General features: G+C 46.4%; 1 protein-coding gene across 4 annotated transcripts in view; it reads left to right on the top strand.

Moving 5' to 3' along the window:
* Gemin5 (gem nuclear organelle associated protein 5) overlaps positions 1–16,362 on the top strand; it is a 46,460-nt gene extending 30,098 nt beyond the window's left edge. Inside the window, exons 19-28 of one of the 4 annotated variants that reach the window (XM_031350866.1) lie at positions 289–384; positions 1,057–1,194; positions 1,989–2,136; positions 7,215–7,334; positions 7,978–8,188; positions 9,670–9,924; positions 11,564–11,726; positions 12,828–13,299; positions 15,080–15,173; positions 15,744–16,362. In XM_031350866.1, coding sequence (XP_031206726.1) covers positions 289–384; positions 1,057–1,194; positions 1,989–2,136; positions 7,215–7,334; positions 7,978–8,188; positions 9,670–9,924; positions 11,564–11,726; positions 12,828–13,299; positions 15,080–15,173; positions 15,744–15,911 — 1,865 coding nt within the window. In that variant the 3' untranslated portion in view covers positions 15,912–16,362. Of the gene's footprint in view, positions 1–285; positions 385–1,056; positions 1,195–1,988; positions 2,137–7,214; positions 7,335–7,977; positions 8,189–9,669; positions 9,925–11,563; positions 11,727–12,827; positions 13,300–15,076; positions 15,174–15,743 lie in introns of all 4 variants that reach the window. The other 3 variants (XM_031350863.1, XM_031350864.1, XM_031350862.1) reach the window with 3 other exon arrangements.
* Positions 16,363–19,465: the final 3,103 nt, after the last annotated feature.

The raw sequence follows: 19,465 nt of genomic DNA, 5'->3' as shown, positions 1-19,465 counted from the left end.
CTGGAGCCCTTGCTGTCCTGGAACTCACTCTGTAGACCAGGCTGGCCTCGAACTCAGAAATCCACCTGCCTCTACCTCCCAAGTGCTGGGATTAAAGGCGTGCACCACCACTGCCTGACTTCCAAGCTGAGTTTTCAAGGCTTCAAACTTCCTGTAACTAGCAGGACTCTTGGGTATAGTAATGAGGACCTGAGGACTGGAGTGTAGATTTGGAGGTGTGGATCAGGTGTTGAGTTAATAGCCGTGTTAGCACTTCCTGTGTTAACTTTTTCCATTTTAAATTAGCAGAACTAAATGAAGATGTGTCTGCCGACCTTGAGGAACGATTCCACTTGGGCCTTTTCACAGACAGGGCTACTTTGTACAGGATGATGGAAACAGAAGGTGAGACCTGCTCCGTCTTCTTGTCCTGACTGTCCTAACTCTCCCTAATTTTGACACATGGCTGTGTGGATTACCATACCATTCAGTTTGATCTGTTTACAAGCATGTTGCCATCTTGGCTACACCCATATGTCTTTTGTGTGGTCGTCCCATTCAAATGTGTTGGTTTGGGTCTGTCATTCATTCCTGGAATCCCAGCACACTGGAGTCTAAAGCAGGAGCATCACAAGATTGAGGCCATCCCGTGTGACCATCCATTGAGTTCTAGAGCAGCCTGAGCTATAACGATATTTTTGCCTTTTTTTTTAAGCCATGAGGTGGTAGCACAGATTTATCATTCCAGCACTCAGGAGGCAGAGGCAGGTGAATCTCTGTGAGTCAGGGCCAGCCTAGTCTACATAAAAATTCCAGGACAGCCAGGGCTATTCAGAGAAACCCTGTCTCAGAAAAAAAAAGAAAAAAAAGCCAAGGAGCAGGGGCTGGCTCAACAGATGAGAGTGCAGCAGTCCTTCCCTGAGTTCAGTCCTCAGAACGCATGTAGCTTAAATCTTAAAAATCATTTTAGTGTGGCAGCCTAATCAGGAAATGACTGTAGACTTCTATTTCATTGTGACTTTTGTTTAGTAAAGGTACTAATCAACATAACTTTCAAGTATCGTCTCTTCTAAACAGGGAAAGGTCACTTGGAAAGTGGCCATCCTGAGCTTTTTCACCAGCTCATGCTCTGGAAAGGAGATCTGAAAGGTGTTCTCCAGGCAGCAGTGGAGAGAGGCGAACTGACAGACAGTCTCGTGGCTGTGGCACCAGTAGGTATGTGCTTCTTTAAAAAGTATGTCACCTCCAGGATGTCCCCATTAAAGATGCCTCAACACTTGAGTGGTGTTGTCGTGGCACACAGCCGCAGTGCCAGCACCTTCGAGGCTGGAGCAGAGGAATCACCAATTTAGGGCCAAATACAGAAAAAATGACTTGCTGGTACTTGCCTTAATCTTAGACCTGCCCAAATAGGTGGTTCTCCAGAAGCTGGTCCTGCAGTGGTGGCAAAGGCTGGGGACACATGGTCCATTGTGTAGTCTAGACTGAAGAGCTATCAGTCCTCTGTAAAATAGGAGCTTCATTTTGCTTATAGTTCTAGAGGCTAGGGACCCAGAGCCTGCTCAACGGTGGCCAGGGCCTCCTGGTCGGCAGCATCAGTTTTCAGATGTAGCTAAGAGTGACTGTTTGATAAGATAAGCATCTGAGACCAGAATTGGGACAGGCTGGCCTTGTGGGTGAGGCAGACTGAGCCAAGCCTTTCTCTTTTTCTAACAACTCATGGGAATTAGTTGAATCCACACGTCAGCAGTAGTCGGTCTATTCAGAAACACTGTTGTTTTTTAATTAATGTCTACCTTCCCTGAACCTCTTATATGACAGAGTCAAACCATTCCTGTTTCAGCATGTGGGTGTGGGGAGGGAGGTGGAGCAAAAGTGCTGCAGAGGCATTTGAAGTTGTTCCTGATTGTTCTGCCTACTGGAGTGACTAAAAGAAGGCATTTTTAACGCAAGTGAACTTCCTTTTGTGCACACCCCACCACCCCTTGATTTATTTCTTATTTTTTTAGCTGGCTACAGTGTGTGGCTGTGGGCCGTGGAAGCCTTTGCCAAGCAGCTGTGTTTCCAGGATCAGTACGTCAAGGCTGCCTCTTACCTGCTCTCCATCCACAAAGTGTACGAAGCTGTGGAACTTCTCAAGTCAAACCATCTCTACAGGTCTGTGCCTCTTGGGCCTCAAGCCCATCCACTATAGTGGGATCGAAAATGTTGACGAAGTAAAGGAAACAGAGAAAACAACGCAAAACTAACTGGGGTCTTGATGACTCATGAAAAAAGCTCCCTTTAAGATTTTCTTTATGCCAAGCAATGGTGGCCCACGCCTTTAATCCCAGCATTTGGGAGGCAGAGGCGGGCGGATTTCTGAGTTCGAGGCCAGCCTGGTCTACAGAGTGTTCCAGGACAGCCAGGGCTACACAGAGAAACCTTGTCTCCAAAAACCAAAAAAAAGGAAAAAAAGATTATGTACACATGACCAAAGATGCCCACAGAGGCTGCAGGCTGTGGATGTCCCTAGAGCTGGAGTTACAGGAGGTTATGAGCTAGCTACCTGGCACACAGGGAACCAACCCTGTGTCCTGCTCACAAGAGCAGTACGTGCTCCTTACTGCTGAGCAGTTTCTTTGATCCTCTCTCCAACTTTTTTTTTCTTTTATTTAAGAAAAGTTCAACATAACTGTTTTATCATTTCAATTGCTGTAATAAACACTGTGACCAAAGCAACTTAGGGAGAAGGGGTAAGCCCCAGTGCTGAGGGAAGTCAGCGTAGGGACTCAAGGCAGGGACCTAGAGGTAGGAGCTGAAGCAGTAGCCATGGAGGAACACTGTTTACTTCCTTGTTCTTTTTGGCTTCTTTAGTTTGTTTTCTTAAGTAGCCCAGGAGCACCTGCCCAGGGATGGTGCAGGCCCAGTAGGCTGGGCTCTCCTCTATCAATCATTTATCAAGACAGTCCCCACAGACTTGCCTTCAGGCCAGTTTTATGGAGGCATTTTCTCAGTTAAGATGTTGAATTGATAAAACCAACCAGCACAGTTCTCGGTTTAGATGAAGGATCTTTCTACTTTTTTTGTTCTGTTTTGGGGGTAACAGGTGTAACACTTGTATGAAGGTCAGCCACAGTTGAAAAAGACCATTCTAGACAGCATACCCTAGACCCTTGGTTCTCTCTGTCTCCATGTCGGTCACTAAGTGGGGGTATTTGAATCAATGATATTTAATTTGCTGTGGCCTTGGTCTTTTTCTCCTGTGTAGAAGTTAAACCCTGGTTCTGCCTTCCAGCCCCATGCTCTGAGAAATAAGAGTCAGATTCAAAATATATTTACAAACTTGGCCATATAGCTAGGCTCTTCTCTAACTAGATATAACTTAAAATGTCCCATTTATTCTAGCCTACATTGTGCCACATGGCTATTTACCTGTGCTGAGGTACCATTTTTTTCATCTCCTCATATCTTCCCAGCAACTCTTCTCCCTGGCTCTCTGCAGAATCCTTTCTCTCTTAGTCCAATAAGTCTCCTTTTCTTTCAAATATAAATGAATACAATTATAACAATTAATGAAATAACTATGAGAACCATTTAAATCGTGAGCCACATTCCAAAAGCCCAGTCTTTTTTTTTTTTAGATTTATTTATTTATTTTATGTGTATGAGTGCACTGTAGCTGTACAGATGGCCATGAGCCATTATGTGGCTGTTGGGAATTTCGCTCCGGCCCTGCTCGCTCTGGTGTAATATACTGTAGCTGTCTTCAAATGCAGCAGAAAAGGGCATCAGATCTCATTACGGGTGGTTGTGAGCCACCATGTGGTTGCTGGGATCCGAACTCAGGACCTTTGAAAGAGCAGTCAGTGCTCTTACCCACTGAGCCATCTCGCCAGCCCCAAGCCCAGTCTTTTTATGTTTGGCAACTCAGGATAAAGTATTATGTATCCTAGTCTGGTAAGTTCAAAGTTCTGTATCTAATTTAATATCTAATTTCTATCCTAATTTTTAATATTAACTTTAAAATATCTTCTTAGAGAGACCTAAAACATCTTCCTAATTGCTAAACAACTTAACTTTAATCATAAGACTATAACTGTCTAGTCTTCAACCCCATCAGAGACCTGAGAAGAAGTAAATACTACTTTAGTATGTAGGATGTGCAGGAACACAGCTTCCAGAAGCTTATAGAGAGGACAGAGACAGCTATTTTGACTTCCTAGCTGTATCTTCTGAAATGTGTTTGTTTACTGTAGTATGTGTTTACTGTAATATGTGTAGATGTGTCATCCATACATTTGTTGCATCACAAGGATGCCTGGTCCTTGAAGAGACTGCAAGATGCCTGGAGCACGAGCTACAGGTGATTGTGAGCCTCTGTGTAGGTGCTAGGAATCAAACCCAGATCCTCTGGAAAAATCAATTAGTGCTCTTAACCTTTTTTCCAGCCTGTTTCTTGGGTTTGGTTTGGTTTTGTTTTGTTTTGTTTTTAAATATCTTCTACTGGTGATAATTCCTTAAACCTTCTTTTGTGTATGAAAGAATATAATTTTACATTCATCTTTTTTTAACTTATTTATTTTTATTTCAAATGCATTGGTGCATTTAAATAAAGCCTGCATGTAAATCCGTGTGAGGGTGTTCAATACCTTAGAGCTTGAGTTACAGATGGCTGTGATCTGCCATTTGGTTGTTGGGAATTGAAACCAGGTCCTCTGGAAGAACAGCCAGTGTTCTTACTGCTGAGCCATCTCTCCAGCCCCTCACTTCAACTGAAGAGATATTTTCCAAGTTTACAATGCTGGATTGTTTGTGGTGATGACATGTGTAGTTCAGTACCTTGAGGAACCAGAACCCACAAGGATCCTGCACTGCAGGCTTTCTTGCTACTGTTTTTAACTTTACTTTTATATTTCTGTAACCCAGGCTAGCCCTGAAACTCCTTAGTTTTCCAGGTATTTAAATTGCAGGTGCACACTCCATACCAGGTGTACTTTTGTCTGTACTGCATGAGATCATGGGGTTTTCTCTATTTGGGCCTTTCCCTCTCATTGATTTTCAGTAATGTGATAATGTAAGCTGGTCCTTTATCTTGTTTGGGTTTTGTTGTACTTGTTGTGGTTCACCTTGATCTTTCTGGAGATAGAGAAAAAGTCTAACATTGCTAGCCTCAGATCTGTGGCCATGTTGTCTTCTGGAATGCTGGGATTGTACACCCTCCCCTTATTTCAAAAGTCCATACTGGAAACTGCTGTGGGTCTCCTGGCTTCTGATTTCTCTGTGGTGGGCCTCATTTAGTGAGCAAGTCTCGGCAAGCTCTGGGCCTCGTTCAGCTCCCAACTCCCCGCTTGTTCTTTTTGGGCCTTTCAGAAGTTTCAACCTGGCCAGACCCCACAGGACCCACAGGCAGCACTTTGGCCCCCTATCTCAACAGCTTCCTCCTCTGGTGCTACAGGGTTTTACGTTAAAGGATTGAGCTTAGAAATAAAAGCCCTTGCCGGGCGGTGGTGGCACACGCCTTTAACCCCAGCACTTGGGAGGCAGAGGCAGGCAGATTTCTGAGTTCAAGGCCAGCCTGGTCTACAGAGTTCCAGGACAGCCAGGGCGACACAGGGGAGCCCTGTCTCAAAAATCAAAAAGAAAGAAAGAAAGAAAGAAAGAAAGGAAGGAAGGAAGGAAGGAAGGAAGGAAGGAAGGAAGGAAGAAGGGAAGAAAGAAAGGAAGAGAGAGAGAAAAGCCCCAAGATGTCCCTGCCTTTCTCCCAAGGCATAGGATTAAAGGTATGCGCTGTCAAGTACCCAGCACCCAAATTGTTTTAAATGTTCTTTAGATTGTTTTTCCACACCTCAGCTTCCTGGTGACTGTGGCTCAAGCTGAATTGCACTTGGGTGATGTTAGCTAAGTAACACAGATATGACACTGAGATGCTTGGTTAGAAGTACCAAAATGCCATGCCTCTTAGTCTTGGGTCACTTTCATTGGAAAAGTTTTCATCTTTGAAGTCCCCAATGGCAGTCACAGGTTTTCTGAAAATCTCATTTTCCAGGAAAGTGTAAATTATCATTAGCAACATAAAATGGCATGCTTTACTTTGGTCATTTTTGAGAAAATATCTGTAAAATACACAAAGCTAAATAGCTTGCTTATCTGTTAGTTTTATTTGGTTTTTGAGGCAAAGTTTCACTTAACCTCCGCTATTCCGGAATTCACTACGTAGACCCGGCTAGCTATCCTGAATCTCACAGAGATCTGTCTGTTTCTTCCTTCTGTTTGTTGGAACCAAAGGTGAGCACCACTGAGCCGGGAATGTTTTTTTTTTTTTTTTAAAGATTTATTTATTTATTATATGTAAGTACACTGTAGCTGTCTTCAGACACACCAGAAGAGGGCGTCAGATCTCATTACAGGTGGTTGTGAGCCACCATGTGGTTGCTGGGATTTGAACTCATGACCTTCTGAAAAGCAATCGGTGCTCTTCCCCACTGAGCCATCTCACCAGCCCGGGAATGCTTTTTAAGAAAGGAGTTTTCATGGAGAAAGCAGCTAGCTAAGGCTGAAGAAATGGTGGGCAAGGTTGGTTTGCTCTGCAGGCAGGAAACATATTTGGATCCCAGTACCCAGTGAAAAGCTGGGTGTGGCTGCCTGCACCTATGACCCCAGTGTCAGCAGGTTAGCATAAAAGGATCCCAGGAGCTCACTGACCAGCCAGCCTAGCTAGTTCAGTGACAGAGCCTGTCTTAAAGAAGTGAGGAAGGGCATCGGGTAAGGGCTCTGGCTGTCCAGCCTGTGGACCCATGCTGAGGAAAGCCTTCCAGAACCAACTCCTGCAGGATGTCCGACCTCTGCACATAGTCTGAAAGGGGAGGAAAGGGAGGAATGATAGAAGAGTGTACCCAGCATCCTCTGTGATCCCTGTGTGTGTGTGTGTGTGTGTGTGTGTGTGTGTGTGTGTGTGTGTGTGTGTGTGTGTATGTAAGTGTGTACACAGGCATGTCCATTCTCATGCACTGCATACTTTCACAGATATTAAAAGTAATACAGGTTTCTCCAGAGATGCCTGACATGGTTTAGAATAATGCCAGAAAAAAAACAACATTCTTGCCATTTTGTGATGATGGTGAGGGCTAAGTGCTGATGAGTCAGTGGGATTAGTTATTTGGCTGCCTCACCAGGGCACTTAGTGTTTGTATTGGTTGTTGGAACAATTGTGGAGGAGGCCTTGAAAATTGGCTGACATGCCTATTTTTCTACAGAGAAGCTATTGCAGTTGCCAAGGCTCGGCTGCGCCCTGAAGATCCTGTTCTGAAGGACCTATATCTCAGCTGGGGGTCCATCCTGGAGAGAGATGGCCACTATGCAATCGCAGCCAAGTGGTAAGTAGAAAGAGGTCAAGGCCAACTTAGTATCTGCCAGGAACACAACAGAATGAAAGACTTGAGTGTACAAGTGGGCACCGTGACTGGAAATGTAAAACGAAGGGAAGGTTCAGCCCAACTGCATGCGCCATGGTTACATGCATTGCCACAGGCACTCAGTAGAGCTCAGTGGCAGACTTGGAGGTCACGCCTGTTTCCATTGGTCAGATGAGCAGATTGTGGGGTGAGTCCTCTGTTGTGGTCAGTCTGCACCTGTAGAGTTTTTTGTTTTGTTTTGTTTTTTTTGTTTCTTTTTTTTTTTTAAGATTTTATTTATTTATTATATGTAAGTACACTGTAGCTGCCTTCAAACACACCAGAGGAGGGCATCAGATCTCATCACGGGTGGTTGTAAGCCACTATGTGGTTGCTGGGATTTGAACTCAGGACTTCCGGTAAAGCAGTCAGTGTTCTTAACCACTGAGCCATCTCTCCAGCCCCCTGTAGAGTTTTATAGTATACAAGTCAACAGCGTGTGGCCATCGCGGCCTCACAGAGACAGACAGAGCAGGACCACCAGAGGGCAGTTACATGGAGAAAGGAGGCTCTGGGGTGTGGGGAGGCAAATATGGCTGGTGACTAGATTTCATTTCTGCCACAGCTACTTAGGAGCCACTTCCGCCTATGATGCAGCCAAAGTTCTGGCCAGAAAGGGCGATGCAGCCTCGCTTAGAACAGCTGCAGAGCTGGCTGCCATAGCAGGAGAAAATGAGCTGGCTGCTTCCCTGGCTCTTAGATGTGCCCAAGAGCTGCTTCTGGTGAAGAACTGGGTGGGTGCACAGGAAGCGTTGGGACTGCATGAAAGCCTGCAGGTCAGTCTCTGGAGTCTGAGGATGGGAGGGCCCTGAGTCACTCTCTGGCCAAACGAGTCCCCAGTAGACAAACTTCCAGTTCAAGAAGTGTCCAAAAGCCATGATGGCTATTCTATCCCACTAAAGTACTACAACTTGCTCATTACCATGCTTGGGTAAGAGAGAGCCCACTGCTCACAGTGACTCCTACCACTTCCAAGTTTGTACCAATCATCTGAACAGCCACTGGTCTGCCCAGCATCTGGGCGGGTCCCAGGCTTCCTGCCTTAGCATTGCCTCCCTCCGGGAAGAGTACTTGGCCTCTGGTTGGAAGATCATGGTGGGTAATAGGCATGTCTGGTTTCTGAAAAGCTTTATTCCTGTGTGGCTAGAAAAGACTCGGGCTGGGATGTACCTCGGGGGTATCACATTTCCCTGGCATGGGCAAAACCTAGGTTCCATTGTCAGCACTTAAGGTAATAATGGCAGTTTAATGAGTTAGGGGGCCCTACAAATTGTGCAAACAGCAGGTTTCACTGACATGTTCAGACTCGCACTGCCACCACTGAATTGTCTGACACATGAGAACTGAGGTCTAGTCTGTAGGCCTGGCTTACCATAAATGTATTTATACAGCCCAGCATGGACTCAAACTCAAAGTCTTACTGCCTCAGCTTCTCTGGGGTTGGCTTGCCAGGTGTAAACAACAAAGCCAGTTCTAACATGGACTATTTAAGCTCCTTTTTCCCTAGCACAGGAATAAGACCTAAAACCATGCCCAGCTGAGTGTTTAGAGCCAATGAAGATATATTTAGGTAGTTAGCTTCCTTTAGAATTGGAAGATAGTGCCACGGGGAGTATTAGTTAAGTTATAAAATGACCAAATCTAGACTGTCATTTGCCTACAGCTAAGAAAGGCTTTCCCAGTAGCTCTTTCAAATCTCATTTTCTCCCCAAGCAGCATCCTTGACAAAGTAAAAACTAAAGCAGCCCTGTAGCTTTTCAGTCTGGTGAGAGTCATTTTGACTGGATGTGCTAGTACCCTTCTCGGCTTAACTGAAGAGCTTCAAGGGTGTGTGTATCAGACAGCTTATGGCAATGAGAAGTCAAACAAGTAATGGTTTTCTGGAGCTTTGGGCATGGCCTGTGCTTGCCCACCTCCTGAGTCTGCCAAGCTTATGTGTTCCAACATCACTGCACTGTCAGGCTGAGGAGAACCTGGTGGTATAGGACAGGAGGTTAGACCTGTATGTGGCTTCCAGGATAGAGATTGTGGGTGTCATTAAGGATCCTGTGTTAGAAACAGTTTCCTGGACTGCAAAGGCACCTTCAGGGCTGCTGCGTTTTCCCCGTCGTATGACTCCAGTGAAGCAGCAGGCTTGCCAGGAGGCTTGGGTGCATCACGTTCAGACAGTAAGCTCAATGGGCATCCCATGAAGAGCTCTTACAAGCCATGTCATGTATGTTTTCCCGTGTCACACCTCTTTGTTGCTGTATCCCAGGGCCAGAGACTGGTCTTCTGCCTCCTTGAACTTCTCTGCCGGCACCTGGAGGAAAAACAGCCTCCAGAGATCAGAGGCCCCTCTTCCATTTACCACCAGTGGGCCACAGGTTCTAAGGGACCCTTGGTGCAGAGAGTAACTGGTGTGTGGCGCAGCGCCTTCAGTGTGGACACCCCAGAACAGTGTCGGGCCGCCTTGCTGAAGCTGCAGGATGTCAAGTACCCATCGGCAACAAGTAACACTCCCTTCAGACAGGTGCGCCACATCCCCAACCTTATCGGGAGCCGTGGAGGGTAGATGTTCCTCATCTCTCTGAAAAATCAGTAGAATAATTTGCACCTCAAAAAGGACAAGGCAGTCCAGGCCTTGGGGAAACCCCACAGATGAAAGCCTTGAGCTGTGTATTCATTTGGGGCTCTATTTGCTTAAAATAATAGAAAGTTTGGGGCTAGAGTGATGGCTCAGTGGTTTAGAGCATTTGCTGTTCTTGCAGAAGATCCAGGTTGGGTTATCAGCACCCATACCCAGCTAATGACTGTCTATAATTCCAGTTCCGGGGCATCCAACATTCTCTTCTGGCCTACATGGGCACCAGGCACACACATCATGTTCAGACATGCATGCAGACAAAACACTGCCTTCAATAAAGTTGGAGTTTTCTTGTCCTCCTCCTCAGCTACTGTTTGTGAGAGAGGAACAGACTTCTGGTGCACATTATCAGTAAGCCCCAGAAGTATTCTGACAGTCCCAAGTCCCAATAAATGTGAAACTGTGACTCCATTTACCAATGTGGCACAAAAAGAAGCTGCAGGGGATGTGAAGGGAGAGTAACTGAATGTGCTGCTGGAGTGGTTTGAATGACAGAAATGCTCTGTGCCTTCCTTTTCCTGGTAGCTATAAACTTGCCAGAATGTTTCAAACTGCATACCCTAAGGGCTGGAGAGATGGTACAGTCAGGTAGGTAAGCTGCTCTAAGAGGCCCTGTGTTTTAGCCCTAACAAGGCAGCTTATACCTGTGTTCCAGCTTTAGAGAAGCAGGTAGAACCCAAGGGCTTGCTCTTAAGCCAGTCTAGCCAAATTGGTGATCTTCTGTCTCAAAAGATGAAATGGAGCCAGGTGGTAGTAACGGCATATGCCATGCCTTTAATCCTAGCATTCTGGACAAAGAGGCAGGTGGATCTCGAGTTTGAGGACAGCCAGGGCTACACAGAGAAACCCTGTCTTAAACAAACAAAAAATAAAATGGAGAGGGATCCGGAAAGACACCTGACACTGTACCTCTGGCCTCCATGCTAACATGGAATGGTATCAATAATGGGATTGTGTTCCGTTATTTCGGTTGATTTTGTTTTGTCTTGAGATGAGGTCTCATGTAGTCCAGGCTGGCCAGGAACAACTTAGGTAGCTGAGCATGACCCTGAAGTCCTGGTCCCCAATGCCAAGGCTATAGGTGTGTATCACCATACCAACTATATGTGATGCTGGGGCTTGAGCCCAGGGCCATGTATGAGGCAGGCACTCTGCCAATGAAGCATTCCCACGCCACTCCACCATTTTGTTTCTCTAAGTTCAAGTTTTTAGATCCTGATTATAGTCAGGCTCTTCTATAGTCCAAGCTGTCTTTGTGCTCATGATCCTGCCTCAGCTCCTTTGGCATTCCCGCTCACTTTTGCCTTCACTTTTGATTTTATTAAGCACAACTGTCAGTAGATTTCCTCAGCATGCTCAGACTTTACTAGCAGACAGAGGGTGATAGGTGGGAGATGAAGGCTTTCCAGAGATAGATGTTTGATTGGTTTCTGGTGCAGTTCCTAGCTATGGGACCAGGCTTGTCAAGCCTCTGCCACAGGATGGCATGCATTAGCAGGTGAATGAGATTCTGGCCTCTTTCCAGCTACTGCTTCATGTCTGCCACTACCTGACCTTGGCAATGCTGAGCCAGCAGGCTGCTTCCTGGGAGGAGACTGTCCCTGCACTGCTGCAGGCTGTGGTTCGGAGCTACACCTCAGGGAACTTCACCCTCATGCAGGAAATCTACTCAACCTTTCTCCCAGGCGGTAAGTAACACACACACACACACACACACACACACACACTCACACACACTCAACCTTTCTCCCAGGCGGTAAGTAACACACACACACACACACACACACACACCTCTGCTTAGCATCTTCCCATTATAGCAGAGCATAACCATCTCAAATGGTACTGGACTAAAGAGCGGCAATGTCTTTAAAAGGCAATGATACTGTGGCAGGAGGATCACCACAAATTCTGAGCTTTGTAGGGATTTCCATGTTTCCTGGGGTTACAAAGTGAGACAAAACCAAAGCCAGTGTTTGCACTAGGTTCTTCACCTAGCCCTGCTCTCTCTTAAAGCTCAGTTGGAGAGGTAAAGAAACAGAGCTGGTTGGGGCTGGAGAGAGCTCAGCGGTTAAGAGCACTGACTGCTCTCTCTTCTGGAGATCCTGAGTGAGTTCAGATCCCAGCAACCACATGGAGGCTCACAACCATCTGTAATAAGATCTGGTGCCCTCTTCTGGTGTGTCTGAAGACAGCTACAGTGTACTTACATATAATAAACAAATAAATCTTTGGGCTAGAGTGAGCAGGGCTAGAGCAAGGGGGAGGGGGAGAAACAGAGCTGGCATATGGTGCGTGCCCATATTGTCCCAGTATGACGGGGTGGGGAGAGAGATCTAGGTAGATCAGCACTTCAGGGTAATCTTAGGCTACATGGTAAGTTTAAGTCTAACCTAAGCTACATAGGATCCTGTTCAACCCACCACCACCACCACGTACCACAGGAGGGAGGAGGGTACATGTGGCTAGGCAGTCCTTAACTTTGTGATTAGACCCTGTAACTAATCTCAATTTTTAGAGCACAGTGTGGTTCACATCCCAGCTCCATCACTGCAGCCCTGGAGCTCTTAGTACATTCCTGTTGTGCTATGAGTGATGTCATCTGAGGCAATGTTGGCATTGTCCCAAGACGGGAAAGGAAGTGATTAGTTCCTTTGGCTTAGGGCAAAAAAGAGTTATAATCCCAAGAGTTGCATTGATGTCCCTTTTCTTAGGTAACAGAATATAAAGGTGAGAAGCCAGGTTTCTCACAGATAAAGAAATGCTTATATCCCAGGGTCCTTTTCTTCCAGGCTGTGACCACCTACGAGACAAACTGGGTGACCTCTCTCCTACCATGGCAGCTTTCAAAAGCTTAGAGGCCTTTTGTATTTATGGGCAACTGTATGAAGTCTGGTGGTCATTCTGCGGCTCTGGCCCTGAGTCAAGCGTCTGGGTGTTGTCAGCTGAAAGCACGGTCTCTGATAAACAGAGCAAGCCAGAGGACAGTACCAGTGCTGAAGCCGTGGAGCAGCCTCCAGGCCCGGGCCTGAGGCTCAGTGCAGAGAGTGAACGGTTGCTGGGTGCCTGCAAGGAGCTTTTCTCAGAAAGGCATGCCAGCCTGCAGGCCTCCCAGAGGACTGTAGCTGAAGTCCAAGAGACACTGGCAGAAATGATCCGCCAGCACCAAAAGAGTCAGCTCTGCAAGACCACAGCCAATGGCCCCAACAGAGATGAGCCCAGCCAGGAAGCAGAGCCGGCCCCTTCTCCACCTCCGAGCCCAGCGTAAGTTTAGGTCTGGGACCATGATTGCATGTTGTCCACATAAGTATGTGGTAGCATTGAGTAGGCCTCTGGGAAGCAGCAGGCCTGGGCCAGACAGCTAACTGCAGCCCTTCCAAAGCCTCTGTGCTCTACAGATTACTACAGTAGCATCGCTGAGATTCCAGGGCTGTGCTTTTACCCTGACTACACTCCCCCAGGCTAGAACCCAGAAGGCACCAGTAAGTTCAGCAAGCCCATACAAGTTAGATTAACTGTAATCTGTTGATTATAGTTGAGGATACCTGCTCTTTTAGAAGACCTGCTGAGTTCAATTTCCAGCACCTACATGGGGGGCTCACAACTGCCTGTAACGTTAGCTCCAAAAGATCCAACACCCTTTTCTGACCTCCATGGACACTTGCTACTTTGTGCATATACCCGGTCAGAGACATATGCATACATATAAATAATCCCAGCACTGCAGAGTTAGAGGCAGGAGCTTCAGGGGTAGTTCAAGGTCACACTGAATTTGTAGCCACCAAGGAAATGTGGGACTATCTCCAAAGGAATTGGAAAGTTGTCTGTTGTAATTTAGAGATCACAGGCTGCTGTAGGCAGGTCAGGTTTGCTTTTTTATCTATGTGTAAGACAAGATCTTTCCCTGTGGCGGCCCTTGTTTCTACCTTGGCCTCCCAAGTGCTGAGATAGAGATATGAACCACTATGCCCAGCCAGGATTGCTGTTACAAACAAATGCTGTAAACCCCTCGGGTTGGCCCTTATCTTTTGCTCACAGGATTCTGTGCCTGGCTGTCTGTCCTCTAAGCCCTGTGTTCTGTATCTCAAGTAGAAAAGTAACGAACTACATCTTCGTAGATATGCATCTCACCCCATTTTGTTGCCTTCTCTTGATCTCTGTATTTATGAGTTGAAGTTGCTCAGGCATAACAAGTGGCTGGATTCAATAAAATACAGAGGATGGGAAAAGAACAGACAGATGACAAGTGAACCCAGGAAGACAGTCACTGTCACTCGCCAGCCAGGTCATACAAGCCAAAACAGTGAAAGACTGGGTATATGGCCCCCTGAATGCAAGAAGCCCTGGATTCCATCACCAGCATCACACTGAAAAACAATGGGCATGGTGGTACATGCCTATAATCCCAGCACTGGTGGTATAGGATCAAGGTAGCAAGAGGATCAAGAGTGTAAGGTCATTCTTGGTTGCATAGTGCAGTTCAAAGCTAGCCTACAGCCAGGGCTACATAAAGAAACCCTGTCTCGGGCCGGGGGGAGCTGAACTGAAAGTGCAGTGGAACATCACTCCTCCCCAATGTGCAGCGGCTGCGCCAAGAACGGTGCAGCACAGCTTGAGCCTTTGTCTTTGCTAAGAAGAGCACTAGAGCAATTCCTTGGAAATGAGAAAAAGACTTGATATGAAATCTGACCATTCTATTTGTATGTGAGAAGACTTGAAACAGAACAGACTAGCATGGTTCTTGAGACCCTAAGTTTGAAACTACTCTGGGCTACACAACAAAATACTATCTAAATTTTATTTTATATGCATTGGTGTTTTGCCTGTGTGAGGGTGTCAGATTCTGGAGTTAAGACAGTTGTGAGCTGCCATCTGTGTACTGGGATTTGAACCCAGGTCCTCTGGAAGAACAGTCAGTGTTCTTAATCACTGAGCCATCTCTTTAGCCCCCAAAAGATTTTTTTTTTAATTGAAACATCTAGAGTAGGTGAAAAGTGAGGTGACCACCACATGTGACTTTAGTTTATTATTACTTTTAAAGCAGAGAAGAAAGAAATGCACCAGTGTCTCTCCCTGAATTAACCAGAAGGCTCACAGAAGCAAACGAGAGAATAGCTGAGTTTCCAGAAAGTATAAAGGTAAGGGGATTTGGAGATGCTTCACGACAAATGTAGAGATCATCTATATCTACTGTCATTGCGCATGTTTAAAGTTTTAGGATTCAAGAGCTGGGTATGCTGGTAACACGCCTTTAATCCCAGCACTTGGGAGGCAGAGGCAGGCAGATCTCTGCTGAGTTCCAGGATAGGCAGGGCTACAAAAGCTATATACACAGAAAAACCCTATTTAGAAAAACCATGGGGGGTGGGGGGAGACAGTTACCTCTGTCTCTGCTTCCCTAAAATGATTTGTGAAAATAGCAATACTAACCGCACAGAAGGCTTACAGCCCAGTCTTGGGAAAAGCCAAACAAGAGTTATCTATATAGTTGAGGGGTAAAACATTCAACTCAGATGTTAGATGTGCCTGTGCCCAGCACTCAGGAAGGGGTAGGGCTATGGTACTGGGAACAGTGGTGTGTGGGAGTTGATCTGGGGGTACTATCACCCATGAGGATCTGCCACCAGACAGGCTAGTTTCTTCCATATCTCCATAGAATTGTGAGTGTGTGCCTCTACAGACACTTGTCTGTCCTGTCGTTTTTCTAGGCCTGGCCCTTTCCAGATGTGCTGGAATGCTGTCTTGTCTTGCTTCACATTTCATCCCAGTGTCCTGGCGCTGTGGACCCTGAGATGCAGCAGCAGGCTCAGAAGCTCCTTCACAAGTACGGTCACACTAGAGCTTACAGAAGACACTGCCAGACTCGACACACATGAACTTCCAGAGGCCATAATGCTGTGCCACACAACCCACAAGAGCTCTCCCCTCAGTCTCGGCTCACCAGGCCTTCACCCTGACCTCCAGTGGAAGGACGCTGTGATCCAGCTGACAGAGGAGGGTGAAGTTTGAATCCACTCACAATGGAGCCTGCCTGGTGTCTCTCAAGTGGCTTCCTGTAGTGGAGGGAAAAGCCAGCAGGGTCACTAAGAACGAACCCCTGCCAAGACTGTCTCAAGCCTTACATGGTTTCCCCAAAGAGAAGCCTTTGTATTCACCCAAAAGTCTGTCCACCCCAGATGCAGCTGCCTTTATAAATCCTCACCATCAGAAGTGTCTCGTTCTGTGGGAGATACACTTGACACATACCTATCACTGTTGGGGTTTGGGATTCTTAATTATATTGTTAGCTGGGCCTGCCCACCTTAAAGACTAAAGGAATTTGCCTTGGAACATTAGGTGATTTTATTTTTTATGGAGTTGGTTACATATACAAGTGGCAAAAGCTTTCCCAGAACAGAGCTAATGAGGCTGGCTGTTGTCCTCCAGGTTGTGACATGACTGACGGTGGTCAGACAGCTCAGGAAAAAAATCACTTAGTGGTTTGTAATCTTTGGGGGTCATATAACCCCTTTTTTGAGAATTGACTAACCCAGCCTGGAGAGCAATGCATTTTCATTTTGTGTATGCCTCCCAGGACTATAGGCTCCTACCTTACATCCTGGAGCCCCAAGTACTATCTATTCACCAGTCCTGGGCTGGCTGCCAGAGTTACCACCCAGTAAGGTAGGTCAGAGACCTGGACCTCCATCGTCACGAGTTTTAGGACTAGAACAGGAGAAGCAGATGTGCTTAGGTCGGGTGAGAAGAGCATCCATCCCTTACTCATTTCTTCCTGAGGTCCATTGTAAAGGCATCATCTTTGGGCAGCAAGAGATTTTCCCAACTGGAAATCCTTGGGACACACATCTTGAGATATTTGTGTATGCCTAGCTTTGGGGTCTAAAAAATGCTAACCCCCAAAAAAGTAAATCCTGTCCAGAGGAATCCACTCACACAATAGGGCCTGCCTGGGAGGGAAAAGCCAGCAGGGTCACTAGACCCCTGCCAAGACTGTCTAAAGCCTTACATGTGAACTCAAGGAAGATGCCTTGGTCTTGAAGGCCAAGAGTCTTGACAAAGATGTAGACATGACTACATGGAGGACTGGATAATTCCACATGGTTTCATCCACAGAGGTGGGAAACGTTGGTTCCCTCCACTTGAATAAAGAGCAGTTGGTAAACTGCAAGCTCAGCTTTGTGGTTTGCTGAAACAAGTTGGGAGTAAACCTGCACAATTGTGCATGCCTCTTACTGCCAAGGAAGACCCAGAGGCAAGGAGGAATTCAAACTCAAGTCCAGCCTGGGCAATGAAACAAGATCTTGTCTCAAAATAGTCAATAATCTAAGAGACTAAAGAGATGGCTTGGGTTAAGAACACCACCTGTTATTCCACGGGATCTTGGTGGTTTTAGCCCCACAAGAAACCTAAAGTGTATATCAACTTGCTATTGAATTTTTGTTTGTTTGTTTTGTTTTTTTGAGACAGGGTTTTTCTGTGTAGCCCTGGCTGTCCTGGACCTCACTCTGTAGACCAGGCTGGCCTCAAACTCCACCTGCCCCTGCCTCCCAAATGCTGGGATTCAAGGTGTGCACCATCACTGCCCGGCTTGAAGATTATCACTTCTGTATCACTAATTATAAGAACCACAAAGAGCTGGGCAGTTGTGGCGCATGCTTTTAATCCCAGCACTTGGGAGGCAGAGGCAGGTGGATTTCTGAGTTTGAGGCCAGCCTGGCCTACAGAGTGAGTTCCAGGACAGCTAGGGCTACACAGAGAAACCCTGTCTCAAAAAAACAAAACAAAAAAAAAGAACCACAAAGACCCTGAGAAGCAAAGGCATTCACTCGAGGTTCTAGCAGAAAATATGTATTACTCCTCTGTGGGGGAGGAGGGAGTCATTATCCCTTTCTAAGGTAATTTGTTCTTGACTACCATTCCAGCTACCTCTTCCCCCTTCACCCCATGGTTTTCCAGTCAGGACAGCCCTGGCTCAGTTGACTAGGCTGGTCTCCAACTCAGAGATACATCCCTCTCTGCCTGCCTAGGACTAATGTTTGCCACTACCTCGCAGCACTGTCCACCTCTTACTAGCTGCCTCTGTGCTCTGGAGCTGCTCTCAGCAGCTCCCTACTCCAACAACAACTGCACTCCTTTCCCTCCTGGCTTCTTGGCAGCACTTTATCCCATGTCAATCCTGGCTGCGCCCTGGCTGACTTTACTCATCCCTTCACCTCAGCCTAAATTTTTTTCACCAAAAAAAACACTCCCAATGCCTAGACCTTAAACTCGGTGGGTTTATACAATTCAGGTTATATTTGTGTAAATCATTTACTGTCTGGCAACAAGGTAGGCTTCTCTGTTGTTCACCCCAGCACCTACTAGAGTGTAGTTAACGGAAGCTCATTGGCTGAATAAACTAGGAAACTAAGGGACTTGTTGGAAATTTGAAACATGGGGCTCACATATGCCAGCATTGGCTAACAAGAGGCTTAAAAGTTGATACCCAGACTTGGAACAGGTATCCAAGGTCAGCAAACACAGGCTGACTGCTCAAGCAAGCTGTCCTCTTCATCTTTCCCTAACACCTTCTCAGACAACACCCACCCCTGCATGGCCGTGTGCTCAAGTGACAATATTTGCCAGTTCTCACAACCCTGTGCCCTTCCTCCAGCTTAGACAGTCCCTCTCTTCAACTGGACACCTTAGAGGACAGGTTGATCTGCCCTCTGAGAAAAGCTGTTTTTTAATCCAAGGTTTGAGTCCCTGTGTAAGATCCAGCAGCACACCGGGGCACCTTTACTGAGAACCACTCTGCTGGCAGCCAAAATTCTAGATTTGTTGGGTGTGGTGGTGGAAACCTACACTGCTTGCTATTCAGGAAGATGGCTTAGGGGTCAGGGCTAGTCTAGGGAATAAGACCTTGACTCAAACTCTAGAAGGGCGGGCCCCAGTACTTGACTTAACATTTTTGTGCCAACAGAAAGTCTGGGGGGAAAGCTAAATCACGAAGTCTTAAAAGTTCAGTGTTTCCCACAGAATTCCACTGACTATAACATTTTTTTTTTCGAGATAGGGTTTCTCTGTGTAGCCCTGACTGTCCTGGAACTCTGTAGACCAGGCTGGCCTCAAACTTAGAAATCTGCCTGCCTCCTCCTCCCAAGTGCTGGGATTAAAAGCTTGTGCCACCACTGCCTGGCCAGGGGGAATACTAGTAACGATACTCTACTGTCCTAGAAAGGCCCAACAGCCAGCAGGGTGTGAAGTGAATAGGTGTGAATTACATGTGTGCGCCCTCAATACCTTCCAGGGCTCTTAGGTAAGGCAATCATGGCAGACACCAGTCAGATTCTAGCTAGCAAAGACCACACTTCATGCCAATGGCTGAAAAGCAATCTTTATTTTACAAAATTAAAAACATAAATAATATTTACAAGCATCTTAAATACCA

Source organism: Mastomys coucha, unplaced genomic scaffold (genome assembly GCF_008632895.1).
Source record: "Mastomys coucha isolate ucsf_1 unplaced genomic scaffold, UCSF_Mcou_1 pScaffold5, whole genome shotgun sequence".
NCBI lineage: Eukaryota > Metazoa > Chordata > Mammalia > Rodentia > Muridae > Mastomys > Mastomys coucha.
This window is presented reverse-complemented; position numbering and strand designations above follow the sequence as displayed.